General features: G+C 48.4%; 1 protein-coding gene across 2 annotated transcripts in view; it reads left to right on the top strand.

Annotated features, from left to right (window-relative positions):
* The window catches only part of SEMA3F (semaphorin 3F), a 371,011-nt gene that overhangs the window by 37,502 nt on the left and 307,438 nt on the right, over nucleotides 1-26,071 (top strand). For both annotated transcript variants that reach the window (XM_086949651.1, XM_086949652.1), the window contains exon 2: nucleotides 24,045-24,213. In XM_086949651.1, the coding sequence (XP_086805777.1) occupies nucleotides 24,096-24,213 (118 nt within the window). In that variant the 5' untranslated portion in view covers nucleotides 24,045-24,095. The remainder of the gene's footprint in view (nucleotides 1-24,044; nucleotides 24,214-26,071) is intronic.

Here is a 26,071-nt window from a genome sequence, read left to right as displayed (position 1 = left end):
GGGGGTTGTTGCTCCTGCCCTCCTTGCAGCCCCTTGGGGGGGCTTCTTGTTTGAGGCGGTGTCCATAATGAGGACACGGGTGTGGTGACACAGACCGCCTCTCACGGTTGCAGGTGGTTGCACCAGTGTAGTCTGATGGCGTTTGAGATTGAATGGCCCTGGTGTTGATGGTGCTTCACATAATCCAATGCTATTTCTTCTGATGTTTTCATTCCTTACGTGCTTTATATCAACTTGAATCTTTATGACTGTTTTTTCATGAGTATGGTTTGCCAGTTTTGAATAAAATTGCTCCACCAAAAACCAACTTTATATCTGTACATTCTGTTTGTATGGTGTGGAGGTGCAGGCCAAACTAGGGGTATTTGGATCCTATGTCTGTGCTCACGCCACTTTTAAATAATGTATGCAATTCTAGCACTCATAAGGAATCTACTGTTATCTGTGAAGCAGTGTGATGACTTTTATGGTTGTCCCAGCTTTCTTTGCATGTCTTATGTGATAAGGCTATCCTGTCTGGTAGTGGTCTTTTTTTACCAGCTAGCCTGTAACTCCTAGTATATTACCATAGAAACTCATGGTTCGAGGCATATGGGCTGCAGATGGTACATTATGAATAGATCGCCATCTGGTGTTGGGCTTGGATGATTGCACTTTGTTTTTCTCTTGGAGAGTCTTTTGTATCTTGGCGACTCCTCCTTTGGTTGGTAGTGCGCATGGGCATCGGCTCCATCCTTAGATTGTTTTTTTCCGCCATCGGGTTTGGATGAGGATTGAGACGCTCCAGACCGACTTCGAAAAGAAGTGACTTATCGGCGTGTATTCCCTTTCCAATTCGACGATATTGTTATCGAACGCGATTTCATTTCCATTCCGGCGCGTTTCGACTCCAACATCGAAGAAAGAAACTTTGATCTACGTCGACGAACAGGAGGCCTTTCTCGACGTAGTCAAGCCCGGAGTCCATGGAAAGGACTCCATTCAAGAAATGTCCAACGTGTGGTGCTAAGTTCCCACACAAGGACCTACACGAGGTGTGCAACCTCTGTCTATCGCCTGAACACGAATCCAGGGACTGCGAAGCCTGCGCAGCATTCTCCTCCAAGTCGACGATTAGAAATCGTCGAGCTCGAAGACACGAGGTTTCCAGAATGCAGTCGGAGGCGATCCCGGAGCTGTTCGAAAACCAGCAACTTGATGAAGAAGAGGATCATGAGGTTCAGTCGGAGTCGGAAGGGGACGAGTCGGATGTCGAAGAACTCGACGTGCAACAAACCGTGAGTGACGACGTCCCCTTACCAAAAAACCGACCCCGTGTGGTAACGACCCCGCCTTCGAGCCTGGTCAAACCGCAGAAAAAAGTTTCCGACGCCCCGCCTTCGGGCCCGGCAACGAAACCGAAACACTCGGTCTCCCACCATGTCGGATCCGAGAAGAGGTCGACATCGACTTCGACGCCGAAGCTCCATGCAAGGGAAAGCTCGGCATCGAAACATTCCATGTCGAAACAGAAACATGATTCGACGTCGAAGACTCACTCGACACCGAAAAAATCGGAATCGAGCAAACACTCGGTGCCAAACACCGAACATTGACTATCGAAAACAAAGGCACCTTTCAGAACCGAAGGCTTCGGTACCGACACAGGAGCAGCACACAGATCCCAAACAAAAGATTTTGTTTATCGATCCACAAACTGGCAAAGTAGTGACGAAGAAGAGGAAGAATGAACAGATAGAAGACAAATCTCTTCCTTCAAAAAAGAAAACACTGGGGACAAATACAACTCCTCCTACTTCTCCTCGACCTAAAGTCACACCCTCTTCTCCTACTCCTCACACTATGCCAAATATTCCTATTTCTATTTCTATTTAAAATTATTTGTACAGCGCACGTACACCAGCGGTTTCATGGCGCTAAACTGAAAGAGATCAAGGCAGAAAACCAGGGGCTAAGATAGAACCAATAAATGAGAAAATAAGTGTTAATTAAAGGATTTGGCGAAAAGATATGCTTTGAGCTGTTTCCGGAACAACAGGTACGAAGTTGAAACTCTGAGCTCTAAAGGCAATGAGTTCCAGAAAATCGGGGCGAGGGTCGCAAATTTCGAGCCTCCTATTTCTTTCTTCGGAACCGTGGAACAGTGAGAAGAGATTGGGTAGATGACCTCAATTCCCTGGAGGGAGCATAGGGGATAATCTCCGATGAGATGAAAGCCGGCGCCGTGCCCAGTCGTGCCTGAAAGGTGATGGATGCAAGCTTAAACTGGACACGGGCACAGACAGGAAGCCAATGTAAGTACTTTAGGAGGGGAGTGGTATGGAAGGATTTTGGGAGTTTGAACACCAGGCGCGCCGCCTGGTTTTGAATCTGCTGCAAGCGCTGAAGACTATATGCAGGAATACCTGCATATAGGGCGTTGCCATAATCCAGGCCGGATACGACCATGGCGAGAGTGATTAGTTTTAGGGCATCAAATGAAAAGAAACGGGACACCTTGCGAATGGTACGCAGTGCCAGAAAGGAGGAGGAAACCACAGAGCTGACCTGGGAGTGAAGGGGGAGTTGGGAGTTGAGCTTGATGCCAAGAGTTTTAACTGAGGTAGAGGGAACAGGTGGGGAACCAAGGGAAGGGGGCCAGAAGATGGGGGACCAGGGGCTGGATGAACCACCCGTCAACACCAGCTCGGTCTTGTCTGGGTTGAGTTTAAGATGATTGTGGTTCATCCAGTCCCGGATGTGGATCATGGTAGTTTGAAAATTTAGGACAGAATCAGGGGAAGAGGAAAGGTTGAAGACAAGCTGGAGGTCGTCCGCATAGTTGAATACGGCGACCTCCATTTGTTGCAATGAAAAGATAAGAGGGGAGATGTAAAGAATGAATAAGAGGGGAGAGGGGGAGGAACCTTGGGGGACCCCGCACTGCACGTCGCGGAAGTCCACAGTGAAATCGCCCAGGCGAACTGCCTGGGTGCGGTCCCTCAGGAAGGAGGATAACCAGACCAACGTGGTGCCCCCGATCCCCGCCGCCTTGACACCAAGACCATCTACACCGCAGTCTGATGTAGACAGTGATACAGGGGAGGGAGAACCTCAAGGGGAAGATGACACTATCCCAGATGAGGATGACCCATGGGAAAATTATAACGCAGGGTCAGATGATGACAACGACCCAGAGTTATATCCCTCAAAGCCTTCACCACCTGATGATAACACAGGGTTTGTACAGCTCATTGATAGGGCAGCAAAATATCACAAGGTAGATCTACATACAGAACCTCAAATAGAGGACTTCCTATTAGAGACACTACCTAATGCACAAAGAACATCAGGTACTCTACCTATGCTGAAGGGTCTTCTCAGTCACACAGAAGAAATATTCAAAGACCCAGTGAGGGCTAGGGTGTTAAACCCAAGAATTGATAAAAAATATAAGGCGGCTCCAAAGGATCCAATATTTATCAAAGGGCAGGTACCTCTGGACTCGCTTGTAGTTTCAAACGCTCGTAAAAGAGCGAACTCATTATCTACAGGAGAGGCCCCTCCACCTGATAAAGAGTCAAAATTAATAGATGCATCAGGCAAAAGAGTAGCATCACAAGCCGCAAATAGCTGGCGTATAGCTAATACACAGGCGCTACTTGCACGTTATGACAGGGCACATTATGATGAATTAGAAAAACTCATCACACATCTCCCCAAAGAACATCAGAAGAGGGCAGATCAGCTAATACAGGAAGGAAAGATAATAACTAACACTTCCATTAAGTGCGCCCTAGACGCAGCAGACACTGCAGCAAGATCCATCAACACCAGTGTCATGTTAAGGCGACATGCATGTCTTAGAATTTCAGGGTTCAAACAAGAAGTACAAACATCCTTATTGAACCAACCCTTTGATCAGAAAACACTTTTTGGCTCAAGCACAGATGAGACCTTAGAAAAGATGAAGAAAGATACAGAAACGGCTAAGTCAATGGGAGCATTGCAACAGCCAATACAAAGGGGTTCCTTTCGTAGATCCACCTATAGAGGAGGCTCAAAAAATACAGGAACAAATCAGCAATCCACCCCTTTCACACCTACGTCACCCAAAGGTAATTCAAGAGGTAGTTACAGAGGTAACAACAACAAGGGTAGAGGCCGCGGAAATAATAACAACCGCAACTCCTCAACCCCAAAACAGTGACTTAATACAACTTCCCCCAGACCACATAACACCGGTCGGGGGACGTCTATCACAGTTCCTACCTGTCTGGGAAAACATCACATCAGACAAGTGGGTGAGACAAATTATCCAACATGGTTATTGCCTAGAACTCACAGCTACCCCACCAAACATCCCCCCCAAACAGCGTCCAATGAGTCAAGATCATCTGACCTTGTTAAAAGAAGAAGTACTAGCACTGCTACAAAAGCATGCAATAGAGAAGGTTCCAAAACATCAGCAAGGGACAGGAGTATACTCTCTATACTTCCTAATCCCCAAAAAAGATGGGTCTCTAAGACCAATCTTAGACCTCAGACCTCTCAATGCATACATAAATTCTGAACATTTCCACATGGTCACGCTCCAACAAGTACTTCCTTTACTGAAGAAAGGGGACTTTCTTTCTACACTGGATCTAAAAGACGCCTACTTTCATATCCCAATTCACAAAGCCCACAGGAAATACCTACGGTTTGTAGTGGAAGGACAACATTATCAATTCAAAGTCCTTCCGTTCGGGGTCACAACGGCACCAAGAGTGTTCACAAAATGCCTAGCTGTGGTGGCAGCACACCTAAGAAGACAACAAATACATGTCTTCCCCTACTTGGACGATTGGTTAATAAAGGCCAAGTCACAAGAAGAATGTCTTCACAACACACAGAAGACTATTCAATTGCTGCACCACCTAGGGTTTACGGTGAACTACAAAAAATCACACCTGCAACCAAACAAAATTCAGCAATACCTGGGGGCTACTATAGACACAGAAAGAGCCATAGCATACCCCAATCCAGTCAGGATACAAACAATGGTCGGGTTAATACAAAGATTTCAACCACAACACTCACTACCAGCACGAGTGTTTATGCAGCTGTTAGGCATGATGTCCTCCTGCATACTGCTAATACCACATGCCAGACTACAAATGCGTCCACTACAGGAGTGTCTAGCGACACAGTGGAATCAGGCTCAAGGTCCGATTACAGATCTGGTGTTGGTAGACGACCGTACGCATCGCTCTCTGAAGTGGTGGAACACAGAAAACATTTCCAAGGGACGGTCGTTCCTAGAGCCAATTCCACAAGTGACAATAACAGCGGACGCATCGCTCTCCGGATGGGGAGCGCATATGGACAGATACACAGTACAGGGGAAGTGGAGTGTGCAGCAAAAGAAACTGCACATCAACTACCTAGAACTATTAGCAATATCTCTAGCACTAAAGGCTTTCCTAATACAAATAGCAGGAAAAGCAGTCCTGATCAGAACAGACAACATGACTGCAATGTATTATATTCAAAAACAGGGGGGAACACACTCTCTTCAACTATCCAAACTAGCACAGGACATTTGGAGATGGGCCATTCCTCAAAAGATCTATCTGTTAGCAGAACACCTACCAGGAGTTCAAAATCAGATAGCAGACATCCTAAGCAGAGAGTCAGAACAAGTACACGAATGGGAACTGCACAACCAAATACTGCAGCCATTCTTCCAAAGATGAGGGCAACCAGAGATAGATCTGTTTGCCAATCATCAGAACGCAAAATGCCAAAACTTCGCATCCAGGTACCCACACCACCGGTCCCAGGGCAATGCACTATGGATAAATTGGTCCAACAGATTTGCTTACGCTTTTCCCCCTCTCCCACTAATTCCGTTAGTGGTTCGGAAACTGCAGCAGCACTCAATGACAATGATACTAGTGGCACCCACGTGGGCAAGACAGCCGTGGTTCACCACGCTACTACAACTCTCACAGGTGCCACATCAAAAGCTAAGATTATTACCCATGCACCTTACACAGAACCATGGAGAAATAATGCATCCAGATCCCAAACAATTGAACCTAGCGATCTGGCTCCTGAGGTCAGAGTTTGGATATTTAGATTTACCACCAGAATGTATGGAAATCATTAAACAAGCAAGACGTCCTACCACCAGAGCATGCTATGCAGCAAAATGGAAGAGGTTTGCTTAACACTGTAACAGTAAGCACATCAACCCTCTGGACGCATCCACCAAACAGATCATTTGCTATTTACTACACTTGCAGCAATGTAACTTAGCATATACCTCTATCAGGGTTCATCTCGCAGCTATAGCGGCGTACCTACAAAACAGGCAACATCTTTCCCTGTTTAAAGTACCAGCAATTAAAGCTTTCATGGAGCGACTCAAAAGAGTCATTCCACCAAGACGACCACCTTCCCCAGTCTGGAATCTCAACATAGTACTTACCAGACTAATGGGACCACCATTTGAACCTATGCATAGGTGTGAAATACAATTCCTCACATGGAAGGTGGCCTTCCTCATAGGTATCACGTCACTTAGAAGAGTAAGTGAGTTACAAGCTTTTACGATTCAAGAACCATTCATGCAGTTACACCAAAACAAAGTGGTTCTTAGAACAAACCCAAAATTCTTACCAAAAGTAATTTCTGCATTCCACATCAATCAGTCAGTGGAATTACCGGTCTTCTTTCCAAAACCACAGACGGTAGCGGAAAGGGCCCTATATACATTGGATGTCAGAAGGGCAATATTGTACTATATAGAAAGAACACAAACTTTCAGAAAGACAAAACAGCTATTTGTTGCGTTTTCTCCTACACATAAGGGCAATCCCATCTCTAAAGCGGGCATTGCCAGATGGATTGTAAAATGTATTCAAATATGCTACTTAAAAGCAAAGAGAACATTAACTGTTCCTCCTAGAGCTCACTCTACACGTAAACTAGGAGCATCTATGGCATTCTTGGGAAACATTCCACTAGATGACATATGCAAAGCAGCTACCTGGGTTACACCACACACCTTCACAAAGCACTATTGTGTAGATGTGCACACAACACAACAAGCTAGAGTGGGACAAGCTGTATTAAAAACTTTATTTCAAACAGTTGCAACAGACACGGGTGACCACCGCTAGGGAGAGAACTGCTGTATAGTCTATTCATAATGTACCATCTGCAGCCCATATGCCTCGAACGGAATATGCTACTTACCAGTATGCATCTGTTCTTGGCATAGAGGGCTGCAGAGTGGTACATGCCCTCCCAGCCTCCCCGGAAACCTGTGTCTGTTCCAACATTATCTTATTTAGATACACTTACATGGGCATTCCTATCTGTATTCTATCATACTACTCCATCTAACCCTACTATGGCAAAACAATCTAAGGATGGAGCCGATGCCCATGCGCACTACCAACCAAAGGAGGAGTCACCAAGATACAAAAGACTTTCCAAGAGAAAAACAAAGTGCAATCATCCGAGCCCAACACCAGATGGCGATCTATTCATAATGTACCACTCTGCAGCCCTCTATGCCAAGAACAGATGCATACTGGTAAGTAGCATATTCCTTATCACCTGGATTTATTTTGATGTAATCGAGTTTCAGAGACAAAGATCTTTCATTTGGTTTCCTACTAGACCGGGCCAACATTTTTGTAATTGACTGTTTAAATTACATGAAATGTCCAAACAAATGACGCATTATTTTGTAAAATTTTGGCTTCCACATAGTTTCACTATTTTTGGCACGAAATGTGTCCATTTGTATTTATGATGTTGGGACATATTTTGTGCTAAAAAAAAATAGCCCAAAACCATGTGCGACACAAACTGCTGAATCTCATGTTTGGTTAATATGCATTCCTCCTATGCTCCCATAAATTATTTTTTCTGCACCCGAACAAGTCTCAATTATGTGACATTATGTAATGGTATAATCTCTGGCATTTTGTAACATTCGTAATGCAAAATGCTGGAAATTAGGCAAAATTACACTGTGGAAGCCTAAAATAGAGAGTTAGTATTATTTGTTTATTCTTTGTCAGCACATAGGATGAATAGAATTTATTATAGATAATGCAAATATGGGCAGCACGGAGACAGCCCGCATACCGCTGAGTGTCCAAAGAGGTGACATTATTCACAGTTTTTATTGGTACAAAGCAGAAAAGCAAAGAGCGTCATTATGCATGGAAGACAAATTAAGCATTGACTATTTGTCCAATCAGAGGAGGCCTAAGCTGCATTATACAAGTTATGGTCTGAGATATGTTTCTGACCATGTGTCCAGAGTACGTGACAACTTTGGGACTTTCCACTCTAATAGAATGTATTAGCCTTAGTACTTTATTCTCTATCAATAATGTTTACATGGCACAATATTTAAGAGAATTTACTGTATGCACCCCCTAGGTTTTGGCTGGTAAATTACTGTTTTTCACTACTGTCCTGTTTTCAAAAAATGAGCCTTAGTACTTTTCCATATAAATAATTGCAATATCATAGCACGTAGCAGGGCTATTTCTAAATATGATGTGCTGAAACACTTGCGGCTAAGCTAGCATCCTGTGCTGTTCTAATGTCATTCTTGAGCAAGCCTTGTGTTACGAGAGCAACTTTCTTTCTGAACCATAGAAAAGTACAAGCATTACAAATGATGATTCTATGTCAACTTTGCAGGGGCCTAAAATGTGGGCATTTGGTATCACTCAAAAAAAGATGGTTTCTACAACACCAGTGTAAATGAAATTTTGCCCAGGCCAAGCTTCTTCATATTTCATGAGGGTAGACAGCAGTGCTATCTCGAAAGCTTCATAGATGATAGAAGTTTGTGCCAACTACCCCAGAGGTACCACTGCAGCTCAATTGATTATATAACTTGCTCAGATCTTCCAGAGCACATCTATCACAAGGTTTAAATATTTTAGCTACGTCGTCCTGAAACCAGAAGCAGCTCCTCCACTGTGGTGGAGGAGCATCGAACCCCCCCCCCCCCCCCCCTGCCAGTACTCTCAAAAACGTGAAAAATAAAACGGGTTTAAAACAGTTTTATTATCATTTTATTTTTCTTGTGCTGATGCTTGGGGGCGGGGCCAGGGTGATGACCGGCTGTAGGTGCATTGCGCATGTGAGTATATCAGGCCGGCCAAACCCATATCCACAGTGAAGCTCTCTCCATCCCCAGCTGCATTGCCGGGTTGGAGAGAACAGGATCGGGCTCCCGGTCTGTCTGGGGGCCCAAATCATTGGTGCTCAGGCCAATCCTGAAGTTGCTCTGATGCATGAGAGCAGCTTCAGAATTGGCCTCAGGGCATTCTTGGAGCCTGTGCCTGCCTGCAGAGGAGAGGCTAGGAGGCAAAAGAGTGTGATCCTGGAGGTCTTCTTCTTCCTTTTTTTTTTTTTTAATTGTCTTCGTCGTCTTAGATTTTAAACAGTGGAGCTATCCCTAAGGTTTCACAGATGTTACAAACTCATACCTAGACAGTAGAGCTCTCTATTTGGCTCCAGAGAGGGTGTAGGTTCAGCCCTTACACAGCCAAATTATACCTCAGGTTTCCGCAGCTGTTACAGCCTCTTGTTTTTGACAGCTGAGCTATCACTCACACTGAGCTGATGCTACAGGCTTAGGTGGTGGACAGCTGAACCATTCCCATTGTTGCCACTGAGTTTACTGGCTCAAGAATCGGACAGATGAGCTGTCGCCTAGGGGTCACAGCAGGCTCAGGCCTCGAGCAGCGGGGCTATTCCTCAGATTTTGAATGGGACTACTCCCTATGGATCGTTCACTAGGTTTCGTAGTTGGCAGAGTATGCCCAGATGTGGGTCCCTTGCTCACTTTGCCACTGGATTCAAGCTAGCCTGGCTAATGAGGGCTGTGAGTCAGAAACTGGTCCCAGGATGCTTGTTTCCAGTCCAAGGAAGACATGGCTTGGCAGTTCGGACTGGACTGCTCCCATGAGACACAGGGTCAGACTGATTTGCATATGGCTATGTCTGAACTGGGGTGGTGGAGTGAGCTAAAGAATGATGATGGATTAAACCCAGATCAGTTGACTGGGGGTGAGTGCTTGCAATGTTCAACGCTCCGTCCATCATCCCCTTTGGTTTTGCTCTCCCAGTCTCGAGCCTTCTACCCCTTGCTGTCTCTCACGCGGTTACAGACTCGGATTTCCATTGGGTTTGCCCACAGAGGCCTCAGAGTTCACATAGGGCTGACACTAGCCTTAAACCGCCTTTCTGTCCCTCGCTTGAATACAGACTCGGGCCTCCCCCGGCTGAATTAACCGTTGGATTCCCATTGCATACCCCGGGTCTCGGGGACTTTCTCTCAGGTCGCACAGTAGGCTGGATCAAGTGTTGGACAGCCTTGCTATTCCTGAAGTGTTCAGAGGTTACAGGCCTAGGCTTTGAACAGTGAAACTTCCGATCTGGCAGGAGCCTTGTACAGCTTTGCTATTCCTCAAGTTGCCATAGACTCGGGCCTCAGAGACAGCGGAGCTATTTCTCAGATCTCAAGTAGATTTACCCGCTCAGCCTCGGAGTGTGGAGCCTTCCCCTCAGGTTTCACAGATGGCAGCAGGGCTCGAGTCGGGGTACCACGCGGGTGGACGGCGTCCCCCCGCGTATTTTTTCCGGGTGGATGCCGTCCCCCCTGCCAAACAGCTGGACTTCACTCTTTGGCCTCTCTGCGACGAGATCGGATCTCGTCCCAGAGAGGCCAAGCGCTTAATTAAAAGTGATTTCAGAGTAAGCTAATGCAACAGAGAACAGGCAGTGGAATCTGACCCTGTGACCCTGGGGCCACCGAGCGTGGAACAATCGTATCTAAGGGGTGAGCGAGGGAAGGCAATGAGCCCGCTGGTGCAAGCCACCTTTCGTGACGTCACTTCCTGTCATGACGTCACGAAAGGTGACAGCGTCCCCCCAACTTCTTTTTTTAGGACTTGTGCCCTGGATGGCAGTCTCCAGCCTTAGACGGTCCAGCTATCCTTATTGGCTCAGGCCTCAAACAGCAGAGCTATTCCTCCGATTACCTCTGGGTTTACCTGCTGTGGCCTCAGATTGGGAAGGTGTCTCACACCCAGCAGTCTCGAGTCTTAGACAGCCTTGCTATCCATCCCTCACATTGTCGAACAGCAGAGCTATCCCTCCGATTTCCATTGGGTTGACCTGCTCGGCCCTCAGCATGGGAAGGTTTCTCACACCGAGCAGTCTCGAGCCTTAGACAGCCCTGCTGTCCATCCCTCCCGTGGTCGGACAGCGGAGCTATCCCTCAGGTAATCACGGCCTCCTCGACTCCACGCGGCTGTGTGTTTTGGCGCCCTTCCAAGCCTCGAGTTCTCTTCGCAGGGCCCTTTCCCACCACCGAGAGCCGCCTGTGGAGCAGGAATGAGCGTTGTTGAAACGCGAGCCTGGCGGAGAGCGGCCAGGCCTGCACCGCAGCGCAGCCACCGACCCCCGTCAGCAAACTGAGCGTTCAGCTGCATTTTCACTGCGTGGAGCATCACTGGAGGCCAAGCGAGGCACCAGCCACGCAGCTGACCTGAGCAGACTCTCAACACTGTATATTGTCAAACCAGCTGTTCCGAGGTCTTGTTTCCTTATGTCTGCTCTAAGATGGGCTCGAGGGCTCAGAATCCCGAGTGGCACCCACAGACCGGGCCCAGGAAGGGCCAGCTGCGTGTCTGCCCAGGGCCTGCTACCGCAAAAGACAAACAGACGGCTTCTTAATGGCTGCCAGCGACCCACGGCAGTGTATTTATAAATGCGCGGATTACTGTTTATCTGCTAAACAGATGCGTGTTGTACAACACACAATAAAAGCCAGCACCACCAACACGGGCTTAAAGCAGCCCCACAGCTTTGTGTGCAGACAATGACGCTGCCAGGCTCTCTGCTCTGCTAAGCTTCTGTGAATGCGCGTTCAGATTGTTTTACCTACTTGTTGAGTCTGATGACTAGCGTAATTATATCAATCTGCTGTATAAACAGAGTGCGCCCTGCGTACTCCAACCACGTGTGTAGTATTTTAATATGTCGGCTTATATTGGAAAGTTTTCAATGAGTAACACCATACGAAGTAAATGGAATTAACAAATCGACTAATCGAAGGGGAGCTAAATCTGACTTATAAAAGTGATGAAGATGTCAGGTTTCCCTTTTGCGAGGATGAGTTGGAACATTCCACTTCTCTAGGTACCTCATCATATGGAACTGACCCTGACTTTGGTTTTATCGTGACTAGATTATTGCAACACTTTCTAAGCAGAGTCGCCTGAAAAAAGATTGCTAAGAGTCCTCTAAATGAAGCAACACTTTCCTCAATCCAAATAAATCTGATTATAGTTCACATATCTTTAGCCCTCCAAGAACTTCACTGCCTTCCAGAGGCACCAAGCATACAATTCAGACTGCTATATACCTCCCTTCCCTGATATTTCCTGTATATTTTTGTTGTGTGGGTACCCGCAAACACCAGCTCCAGAGCTGCACAAGAGCCCTGAATTGCTACTTGAACAAGGATGCCCCCCTACATCTGTATTAAAGATAATATTACCACTTGACCCATTTGTATGTGGTACTGGCTGGTAGCGGGAAATTGCATTTTTTTTCATAGCATGGGGAAAGCTGTACATCAGAAATAAGGGGCACTGCCCCTTCCCCCCCCCTTATCTGTGACCAATAGCCAGGGCCACTGGAATTAAGCGATTCTGCGACAGTTGCTTTTTTCGCATATTTATGGATATGCCGCATTTGTCACATAATCCATCATCTGCAGATTTTAAGAAAAGTGTGTCTACCTCAAACAGATCAAAAGTTACTAAAAACATGGCGACGTGTTCATGCGCTGTGTAAGGCCCTTCGCAAAGGTGAACTGGTCATCTCTCAGTTGCTTACATTGTTATTTGATCGTTAAACTGGTACTAATTAGGTGACATTTTTGCCTGGACAGTATTATAATATGCCAAAATTTTTTTAATAAATAACACTAAAAAAAAAGTACTACATACTTTGCCTTATCTTACCATATCATTTAGTAAACCCATCACATAATTTGGTACTCCCCTGCCACATAATTCCAGTGGCTTCGCATTAACCCCTGTAACTGGGAGCCTTCGTGCCAACCAAACTGCATGAGGATACTGTAATAATGTGTGCCCGGTGGCCGAAGACTGTATGTGACGAGACAAAGTACATTTACACATTAGCAGAAGGTAGTCCTTTCCCTGTCTCGTCCTCGCTAAAGGGCCTCTCTCCCTTCTGGACTATATTACCCCTCCCAACTCCGGTAGTACATGGTTTGTACATGGCCTGGCACCGTTGACGCCAGTCACTCCAACCCCATATCCAGCCACGTGCACTAGCCCCAAGCCATAAACTTTGCACAATTCTTTGGATCAGGGTTCGTAAACCTCAACTGTATTTTATTACAAACATTACCAAACAAACACACCACTCAAATTACTTTCGTATTTCACTATACTAATTCACTAATAATCCTTTATGGGGTCCGGAGTCGCGTGCTACTCACCAAAAAAGCGCTTCAGCACCCCATCAGGGGTAACAAGCGCAATACAAATGCAAATCTTTTACCCTCTTCTATTCCTCCACTATCTTTCTGAATCCAAATAACTGACTAACCTATCCACCACTCAAATTACTTAAATATTTCACTATACTAATTCAACACTAATCCTTTATGGGTTCCGGAGTAGCGTGCTACTCGCTGAAAAAGCGTGACTCCTCGTCGGGGGTAGTAAGCGCTATATAAATGCAATTACAATACAATACTTAATTTCAACTATTTCATGCGAAGTAACTCAATATTTACAGCTTTATTTACACATGGTGATGCATACCTAACCTGAACCTTTTCCTTGCTTTGGATGCACCCCGGCCGTCTGACGTCACAGTGGGCGTGTGCGTTGGACGGCCCCTGGCCGTCCGATCAGCGCACGCATCAAATTCCGCCGCACCGCGGCAAAATGTGCGCCATGGCAAAACGGTTAACAGAGATGCTCTCCATCTACTCCTCTGCCTCTCGCTCTCAATCTCCCTCCGTCTCTTTTCTCTCCCTCGCTTTCCTCTTTTCTCTCCCTCTCTTTTCTCTTTCCCTCCATCTCTTTTCCTTTCTCTTTCCCTCTCACTTTCCCTCTTTTCTCCCCCTCTTTCTTTTGTCTCCCTCTGTTCTCTTTTCTCTCCATCACTTGTTTCTCATTCTCTCCTCTCTTTTCTCTCCCTCTCTTTTCTCTACCCCTCTTTTATCTACCCCTCTCTTTTATCTACCCCTCTCTTTTATCTACCCCTCTCTTTTCACTCCCCCTCTACCGCCCTCTCTCATTCTCCCTCTATCTCACGTCTCTCTCTCCCTCCTAATTCTCTCTCCTCTCTTTAGTCTCTCTCCTTTTATCTTTCCTTCTCGCTCTCTCTCTCCTTCTCGCTCCCTCCCTTCCCTCCCTCCCATCCATCCATGGATTTACACAGTTCTACGTATGCTCTTTCTTTGTCTCACATTCCTCGTGCTGCCCTCGTCTGTCTTGTTCAGTCGCACCCTGCATTCACTGTGAGGGAGTCCGTACTGGAAGAGCAGGGAGCCCTGCAGCTCACGGGGGCGTATTAGCGGACAGTGCTGAAGTATCACAAACCGGTCTGAAGCCGGTGCTGCTTCTTGGGCAGAGGAACATTGGCAGAGCTCTGTGGGGTGCGCACCTCAGATATAGCACGAGTTGTAGGGTAAGGGCTGATAGAAGGTTGTGTGAAATGTAATAGAGAGAGGGAGGGAGAGGTGCAGGCGTACAGTGGGGTGCATTGGACGAGCTGCGCGCGAGTGGCTGCCGTTGACTGGGAAAACAGTAGGAATGACGCAGGTGAATACTGAGGTGCCCTGATAGAGCGCGCGCCTGTGCCTGGCCCTAGCAGCTGGCTGGGGCGGAGGGGGAAAGGCCTCATCAAACATTCCATCGCGTGCGGACCTTTGCCCTGCACCTCTACCATTGGCTGCCGTGCCGGAGTTCCCACGCCTCACTCTGCTGCACACCTGTGTCAGGCACACGTCATCAGCCGTGGCCTCCTCCAGATTGCCAGAGCATCTCGGACACATGCGGGGGTGTGAGTGAGTGTGTAGGGGGTGGTAAGGGGCAATGGGAGTAGGGAAGAGAAGCTTCTGATTCCCACTGGTACCCAAACCCCTTTTTGCCCCGACAGGAATTTACTACACTCTCAAATTGAGGAGGGTGGGATTGTGGATAACTTGAAGAGCAGCATTTTTCTCCCGCATGGTTCCGGCCTACATTCCCACGGGGGTAGCCAGGTCCCTCCGCAGATGCCCAGCCGTACTGTGCTGCCCACTTGCCGGCACCTCACCCTTCTATGCACGCACGCATATACCCTGCCCTCGCCCCTCCCCTCCCCAGGCTGCTATTTAAGCTGCCTCTGAATTATTCATGGCGGCGATTGACATGCTAAAACATGAACTCCTGCAAAGAAAGAGACCGCAGGGCCTCTCGTTGTACAACAAGCTCTCTGCTGGGTTTCCCCTCCGGGCTCTACCCCCACCGCTTCAGTTTTTATAAGAGATTTCCAGCCTGACCCCAAATGGAGCAGGAGCGGGCCAAAGCCGTGCTCTTAAATTTTGCCCCAAACCTTTATTTTCATTAAATGTGAGCGGGCTGAGCAGAGTTATGCACTGTTATTTCTCCACAATTGCGCGCGTCGAATGTACAGTGCCCAAACCCCTCCCCCACAACCCTGTAGAGAGCCAGGTAGGCTCTACCATATAAGGTAGCAACACTCAGGCATCCAATCACCCCTCAGGGCGGGCACGCCCCGAGGGTATAAATAAACCCCGGTAAAGACCGCTCGTGGTCTTCCCGGCAACCTGATCCCAGAGTGTCTGTCAGTCATTTTCACGCTAAGGCCCCCGTGTTATATGGCCCTGACCCATCACCACATTGGCGACGAGGGCGGACTGCCCTGTGCGTGCTGGATACGACGAGGAGTGACGGCGCATCACGGAGCCCGCTCCCGCTCTGCTCCGGTCCGCGGCCTGCCCACGCGCCTTCCCGTCGGAAGCGCTTTCAGCTGGCAGGGCCGGGACCGCGGAGCGCCCAGGGTGAGTGCGCGATCATTGCCCCCCCCTGCGAGCGCCTCTTAGCCTACCTGGCTGGTTGTCCGGGCGACGGCTGCCTGTGTCGAGGCATACGCCGGACCGTGAATCCGGCTGCTGAGGCCGGTGAGGCTCCGCGCCACGTCTCTGACCCGCCTCATGCGCACCACGCACCTGTAAGTGCGTCAGGCGACGATCACCACGCTCCTGAGCATCTCCCTCAGGCGACGCTCTCCTCAGGAGTCGCTCTTCTTGTCAGCTGCCCAGCGCGGAGAGTGCGAAGAGCGTGAACGAGCGCGAGGCGGCCCCCGGTGGCTGCCAGTGGTACTGCACGCGTTACCATCTCTAAGGAACGGAGGAAGGAGCGCGACCGTGCTTATCTACCCCACACCAGGTGCTTACTGAGCCAAATAAAAAGTGGAAAGGAAAAAAAAATAAATAATAAATTGAAAAAAATACAATAATAAATAAATAAAGGTCGCACCATGTCCCTGGAGGAGGGAGCCCCAGCGTTGCAGGATGGGGTACCAGCACAGGCTGCACAGCCTTCCCCACCTGTCCAAGCAGGACACATCCCAGCACAGGCCCAAGCCGCAACACCCGGCCCGCAGACTAGCCATCATACCCATTCAGGCGCGGCGCCGTTGCCGCCGTTCAGTGAAGCGTCTGACCCGGCCACTGCGGCAGTGAGATGGAAGGCGTGGGTTCGCAGGCTGAACCATTATTTCAGGGGCACCAGGGAGACAGATGGCGAGGTCAAGAGGTCCCTTTTGATCCTATACGGCGGAGCAGAGATAGACGAGCTCTTTGAGACGCTCCCCAACACAGGAGGTGACAGCGACTACGAGGCCGCGGTGGCCGCACTAAACACACACTTTGACCCCCAGCTGAATAACGATTTCGAAAAGTTTAAATTCAAACGGGCGTGGCAAACAGGCTCCGAGTCGGTAGACATGTTCTACGCACGGCTACGCCGGCTGGCGAACACCTGCCCGTTCACGGACCCGCGTGAGGAAATTCGGGATCAAATCATTGTGGGGTGCCGTTCAAAGCTGCTCAGGAAACTAATCCTGCGCCAACCAGGGATTTCGCTCGATGAGATCCTGATTCTCGCAAGGTCACATGAGCTGTCAGAAGTGAGGGCTGAGGAGATGGAGGCGGCGCTACACACCCCGGTAGCTACCCCCGCACAGACCAAGCCAGTGCAGATCAAAACGGAGAGAGTGGAAGCAATTCACCGGAAACCTGCGGCGAGTCGGCCGCATCAGGTGACTACGACAAGGAATCAGTGCGGGTACTGTGGAGAGGCCCACTCCGCCACCGCAGCGTGTGCAGCAAAAGGGCGCACGTGCTCCAAATGCGGCAGGATGAACCATTTCGCGAAGGTATGCCGAGGGGGAAAATACAGGCCGGCAGGGACAAGGCCGAGAAACATACAGAGGAGAGTTCATCAAATGTCGCTTGAAGAGGATGCCGACCCGCCACCAGACAGCCATGCTCAAGAACGGCCTCAGTGGTACGAGGACGATGAAGACGATGAAGTCTACGTCGTCTCATACGTAGGCAGAGCATCCGCAGCGTCCACAAGGAGAAGACCCCCACCGATGTGTTCAGTCAAGGTGGATGGCACAACAGTACAAGCACTCATAGACACTGGGGCATCCGTGAATGTTATGGACTCCGAGCAGTACAACCAGATGATGCCGAGGCCCGAACTGGTACCGTCCCAAGCGAGAATATACACGTATGGAGGAACAGAGCCCATGCCGCTGCGCGGAGTGATCACGACAACAATCAGACAAGGGGAATACTCCACTGTAGCTAAGTTCCACATCACGGAAGGAAGGAAAGGCACGCTACTAAGCTGCCACACCGCCGAGGACCTCGGATTAGTATTTTTCGCTAATCAGGTGCACCAGTCACATGCAGAGTTCTTGATGGAGGAGTTTCCAGAACTGTTCAGAGGACTAGGGAAACTCAAGAACAAGAAGTTCAAACTACACATAGACAAGTCTGTGCGACCGACAGCCCAAAGGCACCGGCGTGTCCCGTTCAATCTGCGGCCGCAGGTGGAGGAAGAGCTGAGGAAGCTTGAAGAACTCGGTGTAATCGAGAAGGTGACCGGGCCCACACCGTGGGTCTCTCCACTTGTCGTGGCGCCCAAGCCCAAGCAACCCGGAGCTATACGGCTGTGCGTGGATATGCGTCTGCCAAATGTAGCGGTGAAGAGGGAAAGGCATATCACCCCTACCATGGATGACATCATAGCGGACCTCAACGGTGCCAAATGGTTCTCCAAACTCGATTTAAACGCAGGTTACCACCAGCTGGAGCTTGAGCCAGACAGCCGCTACATTACAACCTTCTCCACACACGTCGGGCTGAGGAGGTACAAACGACTAAGCTTCGGAGTGTCCTCGGCAGCTGAAGTCTTTCAAAATGCAATCAGAGAGGTGCTATCCGGACTGAGTGGGGTCATCAACTTGAGTGATGACATCCTGGTGTACTCTGGATCGCTTGAAGAGCATCACGTACACCTGAGAGCGACCCTCAAAAGGCTATCAGAACAAGGCCTGACACTTCACAAATCCAAATGTGCTTTCTACCAGGACTCAGTGGACTTCTTCGGTTACATCTTCACCCGAGAAGGCCTGAAGGTTGACCCCAGGAAGGCCGAAGCCATCCGGGCTGCCAGCACCCCGCAAAACCCCACGGAAGTCAGGAGTTTCCTCGGGATGGCAACGTATTGCGGGAGGTTCATCCCCAACCTTGCAGACCTGGCCGAGCCACTGAGGCTACTCACCCGCCATGACCATAAGTGGGACTGGACAGTGGCGGCGAACACGGCGTTCCAAGCTATCAAGAACAGCCTCCTGGACACCACAGTGATGGCGTATTTCCAGCCAAAGAGGAAGACTGAACTAGTGGTCGACGCAAGCCCGGTGGGCCTGGGAGCGGTGCTCCTTCAAGAATACGGAGCTGATGTCTGGAAACCGGTGGCGTACGCCAGCAAGGCTCTCTCGGACACCGAGACCCGCTATGCACAGATCGAAAGAGAAGCCCTGGCCATAAAATGGGCGTGTCAGCACTTTCACTTGTACCTATGCGGCCAGGAATTCCGGGTGATAACGGACCACAAGCCCCTTGTGCCCCTATTTGCAGGATCAGCGAGGCTGGCCCCTCCAAGGATCGAGAGGTGGGCCGTCCAGCTACAGGGCTACAACTTCCAAGTCATCTTCCGCCCGGGGGTCAACAACCCAGCGGACTACCTGTCGAGACACCCGGACTGCACCAAACCAGCCACTAGACTAGAGGAAAGTCAAGAAGCGGACGCCTTTGTGCACTGGATCTCAGAAAACGCGTGTCCAGAGACAATGACACTGAAAGAAATTGGGGAAGCGACAGAAAGAGATGAAACACTATGCCGAGTCAAGCACGCGCTCGGGGGGAACCAATGGGCGCACTTCCTGGATGGAATACATGGGCTCAGGCCTGAAGTCAGTCATGCCCGCCAGCAAATGTGGCAGATTAGGAATGAACTGAGTGTCGGGGATGAAGGTGTGGTCCTTCGAGGGCATCTAATAGTGATACCGGAAGACCTCCATCCCAGGATTCTGTCCCTCGCTCACGTCGGGCATCAGGGAATGGCCAAAACAAAGGCCAGGCTGCGGTGCCGAGTCTGGTTCCCGGCGATGGACCTCAAAGTAGAAGAGATGGTGAGGGCCTGCCACGCGTGTCTAATCACCGGAGGAGATCCCGCCCCGGCCCCTGTCATAACGGAGCCCTCCCCGACGCTGCCCTGGACCAACCTGAGCCTGGACTTCGGGAGTTTCCCGGATGGTCGCCATACCCTGGTACTAGTGGACTCATTCTCCAAGTTCCCGGTGGTGGAGGTAATCCCCTCCACAGCTTTTCCCCAAGTCAAACGGAATCTAGACAAGATCTTCGCGACCATGGGATTGCCGGAGGAAATTAAAACAGACAACGGTCCTCCCTTTCAAGGCCGAGACTTCCAAGCCTACTTGGACGCCCTCCAAATCAAACATCGGAAAATCACCCCCGTGTGGCCGCAGGCCAATGGAGAGGTGGAGAGACTTATGAGGACCATTAACAGAGCCCTGAGGATTGCCGTAAGTCAAGGAGAAGATCCGGAATCCGCTCTAGACCGATTCCTGGGAGCCTACCGACAAACGCCCCACTGCACAACCAAATGTGCCCCGGCCCATTTACTGTTCAAAAAGGCCCCCAGGGACATCATCCCGTCCGCAAGTTCGTGGACACCACCTGAGCGAGATGGGGACGCCATTCAGTCCAGAAGAGATGTAACCAACCAAAAGGCTAGTGCGGCCAGACGTGCGAAGACATCAAATCTACAGGAAGGAGACACAGTAGTGGTCCATGACCGACACCCCGGATGGAAGTATAGGACCTCCTATGAACCGGACTTGTGGACCGTTGAAAGGATCAGAGGAACCATGGTGACTGTCAAGAAAGGTGAACAAAGAGTCACGCGAAATGTGTCATGCTTTAAACCAGCGAGGGGAGGAACAGAGGACCAAGGCGAGGAAGAAGAGGTCGGGCCACGACAAGCCGGGCTGTCTCCAACAGTCTCATCATCGGCGAGAGGGTCTGATGATCAAACGTCGGTCGGAGACCAGAGGAGAAGCCAAGACCCGTTGCCGTTGCCGTGCGTATTGGCCGACAATTCCCCGACCTGCAGAGCGCAAGGAGACGTGTCCCCGGCTGGGGACACTCAATCACCAAAGGGCCGAAGCCAAAGATACAACCTTCGGCCAAACCCTGGCCCAAGCCACAAGTTGCGGGACTTTGTGTGTACCTCCCCCTGAAGACCAAGAACTGGTGATGAAGCAGACTGAAATGAAGGAGGGATGTAGAGAGCCAGGTAGGCTCTACCATATAAGGTAGCAACACTCAGGCATCCAATCACCCCTCAGGGCGGGCACGCCCCGAGGGTATAAATAAACCCCGGTAAAGACCGCTCGTGGTCTTCCCGGCAACCTGATCCCAGAGTGTCTGTCAGTCATTTTCACGCTAAGGCCCCCGTGTTATATGGCCCTGACCCATCACCACAAACCCTACTCATACAATGCCAATTACATGCATTGAGCCATCTGGAGCCTGGGCCCGCAAAGGCCCACATATCGCAAAATGGCGGCAAGACCCTAACTCCTAAACCATTGAATGCTTTCCTCGAAAGGGTGGTGCTCTTCATTTCCCAAAACTGTCCCCCAATTAATGACCATGATTTTACCAGCAGTTACCACATGTCGTTCTGTAGAAGCTGCAGTGAACTGACACAAAAGACCATTAAAAAAAAAATATTCTAGAACTTTCTTTCTAGACGCCTGAAAAGGCTTCGGTGTCCTTCCGAGGACAAACACATCCCTTTCTCATTACTGTTGACTTATTGCTTTTGAAAGCTGCTTTTATAGATGGGAGAGTTTGGGGGAAACCGCACATGTATTGAACTAGTGTTTGGCTGGGAAAAACCGCAGGGGGTTGTCTGGTAATCGAGCTACGACGAGCAATAAAGCCGGAGCAATGGCTGAGTCAGCATATCCAGCTCTACAGCCCCCCCCCCCCCCCCCCTCTTTCACATCTACGCCACCCGGATGAGGACTCCATGTTAGTAACTTGGAATACTGGGGCACTTTCCTGCCAATGTGTTCAGTGTCCTGAATAGGAAATTTGTCAGTGGCTGACGTAAAATTTGTCTTAATTTGGCAGCTAGAATTCTCCAGCGACTGTCCAGCGAGTTGCTGCTCTTGCTTATGCAGTGACGTTTTTCCTGCCTGACCCCTGGTCTATTTTGTTTTATACTGCCAGTCTAAGGCATTTATTCTGCTGATGAGTCCTCGAATGTATTTGAAAAGTCGGCGCCCTATGCCTGCTTGTACAAAATACATTTTGCCTTGCTTGTTCTGTGAGAGAAAAAAAGAGATACAGAAAAATGGGAAACCACCTTCTATATATCAGGTATGGGAGATGGCGCTGGGGTGGGGCGTGGAGAGTTGGGGAAATGGTGGAAATCCTCCTAGTGTGACTCAGTCCCGAATCATGACCTGGTAACCACTTCCGAATCTGGGTGAGTGGTCCAGAACCACAATCATGGGTAAAGTGACTGGTTCAAGTTCAAGTTTATTCAAGTGTTCGGTCTTATTTGAAAAACATTATACCAAAGCAACATTTTTTACAGCATAGAAATATCCTAATAAAAATCATTAATAGAATTTTAAAACAATCGGTCCCTGTACTACGTTCAATGGACATAAATCCCGAATCATGACCTGGTAACCACTTCCGAATCTGGGTGAGCGGTCCGGAACCACACTATCATGGGTAAAGAGACTGCAGCCTGTGCTGCACCTCAGGAAGTTGAATAAGATATTTATGACCAGGTAACCTTAATATCAGTGCAGGGACGCACAGTATCAACTCTCTTTATTAGACAATTGCCAAAAGCCCCCCCCTAAAATTCATTGTTGTGACACACATCGATTATCTTGGGCATTTTCACTCGTGCTTTTGCATCAGGAATGGAGTTGTTGATGGCATGTTGTGGGTGGGGCTTCAAACTATAGCCTCTGTTGATTGTGCAAGGGATATTTGCAGTACCCAGAGGTTATGTTGGGGATGGGAGAGGGGGGAGTTGGGCTGAACCTTTTGTCCGATAAGACGGTTGAGCAAGATCGTTCTCCCAAATGTTTGGGTACTGTGCAGAAGGTGATGGAGTGTAATTGGACAGATATACCCATGATGCCTTGGAATGGTTCAGTTTTCTCACTTGACAACTGTGGTATAATTGTGTTACTGTAAATACTTGAAAAATCCTTTGCAGTATTTTTGATGGAAGAATAAATCCCTTTTTATGCCAACCACATTGGTGTCTTGCTGTTTTGTGTAACTGGCTAACTGGGGTAGTCTGAGCCAATACTGAACACATCCTTTGCCTGTTGTCTGCTTGATCTGCAAAGTTAGAATTGATGTTAGAAGTAGAAGAGATCTTGCTTGTGGTTTTCACCAGCACAATGTTTCATCAGTTAATATGTGATCTAACCCATAGAACGCCTAACTGAAGTTCGACATTGTATAGCCCACTGGAAAGATAATGTTCAACATATGTGCATGTACACAAATGGAATGAGTTGAGAATCAATGTCTTCATAATGTTATCACATTCACTGTGGGTTGCATCACAATTTGAGAAGTAGATACCCACAATAGGACCTCTAGAGATACTTTCATAGAAATGGCTAGTCCTAAACGGCCTTTCTGCCCCTCCTTCTTCACCTAAAGTTTGGCGTCTTCCAAGCCACAGAAAGAGGGAAAATAGATTCGAACATTTATTAGATTCAAATGGGATGAGCACTGCAATGTTGAGTGGCTCAAGTAAGCAGTTGGTCTTATTGCTGTATATATAAATTGAACTAAATATACGTATGGAAGGTTTTAAGACAGGCAGTCAGGTAACTGATTTTCTCTATTGGTGACATTTTGTTCATAAATTGTTGGATCATGACTCATCATCATAGTGAGGTTTAAGAGTTGCTTATAATTCTGACAGCAAGAGGTTTTTTTGTAGTGGGCAAGTAATTTGTGATAGATCATTTTTGGATTTTTTTGTTTTAGTTTTAGCAGAACCATAAATAATAATTTTCGTTGATTTCAGGAAACTACCTTGCATGCATTTTTTAGTTGTGATCACTAAATGCCTGTGTATAAAAAAAACACTGAATCATGTGCTAATACTTGACTATTTTAAAAGTACAGTTGATGCTGCTAGGAGTATTGTGTGTATGCTAAATTAGAAAGATGTATGTACAAAGTATTTGTATAGACTGTAATCTTAAAGGCACTACAACCTGAATACACTATAATTTAGGTTTGATATTGAATTTTGCAGATTGGCCACCCCCGTCTCTGGATTTGGGAGTCACCACGAGCCCTGCCAGCCATGCCTGCTGCCGGCCTGCTTTTCTGGGCCGGCCTGCTCAGCCTCTGCTGGCGGGCGTCTTCCAACACCAAGGAGCAGCAGCAGTACACCACACCCAGGGTTCAGCTCTCCTTCAAAGGTAGGAAGATCAGCATTGCTCCCTGTTGTCTCTTATTGTCAGGAATTGATATTTGATTAAAGGTAAACCAAACAGTTTGTTCACAGTGTGAGTAAGTTTGCTGCACTAACGGTTTAGATTGGTGGGCACCGTGGAAAAGAAATGAATCACCCACGAGTGCTCTATCTTATTCCATGAAGACGGAGTTATGATGGGTGCTGAAAATTTCCCCATGCCTTACCCGCTATGCTCGTTGGGAAGGACCCCATTCAGGAAGATCGCTTTGGGCACATACCTTCTTGTCTTGGAAGTTTGGCAGCTATCATCCTTAACAACCAAGCCTGGCAGCTGAATGCAGGGGCGTAGCTTGGTCAATAAGAATGGGAGGGGTGTGAGCTTCAGATTTTCCGACAATCAGGCTGGCATATAATGTTTTAACATTCTTTGACAAGTAGGGTTCATGAGACAGGCCTAAGGGGCAGTGGAAAGGGAGAGGAACGCGAATTGGTAGAGGTACTAAGAGAGAAAGCACAATATTTTGTAAAATAACCAATTTTCTGAGGACTTTCAAAACAGAGGGAAGAGTGTGGGTGCGTTTTGTCTGTAAAAATCCTTTGTAAAATCCAACTGACCTCTCAAAACATCAAACTGTAAGCACAGATACCCAACTATTTCTCATAAAATACATGTATTTATTTATGGGTGGTGTAACCCCCACTCCCCCCTCCAAGGGGTGCCTCTGGCTGATTGGCTAGAATGACTCTAGGTACTCTCTGAATACTTGGTCGTGGTAGAGGGAACTTGAAAGATGTGTTAAAATCAAAACACTGGTGTTCATAAAGGGCTCTAGCTTAGATTTGGTAAAGTTCCCTTAAACCTGTGATATACGTCACACTGGACGAGGATGCAGTTGGTTATACATTTTGAGTGTGTATTTAGTTGTACACCACTTGGGGTGCTTTAGATTGAAACGTGATATATATAACTTGTGGTATCAGTGAACAGCCCTTAGCAGTATTTCTCTGGCATCCTTGTGCTTTTTCACTACAAGTAATCCTGCCAGACCATACCAAAATCCTCCTACTGCCATATTGGTCAGTGTATCTTCAAGTTAGCCATGACAACCAGCTACAACCATACGTGCGTTCTGTCCGGTATGTGCACCTCATACCCACTGCTACTTGCTGCAAACCACAAACCGTATATACCCTTTAGGACCTCCGTGTAGGCTCAATGCTCATCTTTGAGTTAAATATCCTTATACCTGGCAAGATCAGACCAATATATTCCAACTGCTAACACTGCCAGCGCATTGTACATGCACAGTCAACAATACCAGCCCTAAGCACTACAAATCTACGTGCAGTGCTGCTATGGTATATCTGCATATACCAGGTGCTTGCGCTCGTAGCAGTATAGACCCAAATAACACTGGTTGCCCAAAGAAGCATATAACCTGGTTGATCCTCTCAGTTTTAAACACAATGCGTTCCGACTGAGCAGTGTGTGCCAGGTGCGAACACTACCACCCCTAAGTAATATACACCCACTCCCAACCTGGTCCGCTTTGAGCCGTTGATCCTCAGTGCGAACACTTCCAGCGCTCAGCAGCTAATACATGCTGCTGACGTTATTAGCCCTTAGCAGCTTACACCCACTACTAACCATGCCAGCCCCAAGTAACATATGCAGTCTGCTAAGATTACCAGCCTGCACAAGCTTATTTTCCAGCTAATGTTACCATCCTTAAGTCACATAGACCAGTGACGAAGACTGCCAGCCGTATGCGGTATTTGTCCTCTGCCAACATGATTAACTCTAAGCTATAGATACAGCCTCCTGGCAGTGCCTTCCCGGGCTTTGTATAATTGTGTCTTAA

The sequence above is a fragment of the Lissotriton vulgaris genome, unplaced genomic scaffold, assembly GCF_964263255.1.
Source record: "Lissotriton vulgaris unplaced genomic scaffold, aLisVul1.2 SCAFFOLD_509, whole genome shotgun sequence".
NCBI lineage: Eukaryota > Metazoa > Chordata > Amphibia > Caudata > Salamandridae > Lissotriton > Lissotriton vulgaris.
Note: the sequence above shows the minus strand (reverse complement) of the source record. Positions and strands in the feature narration are given on the sequence as shown.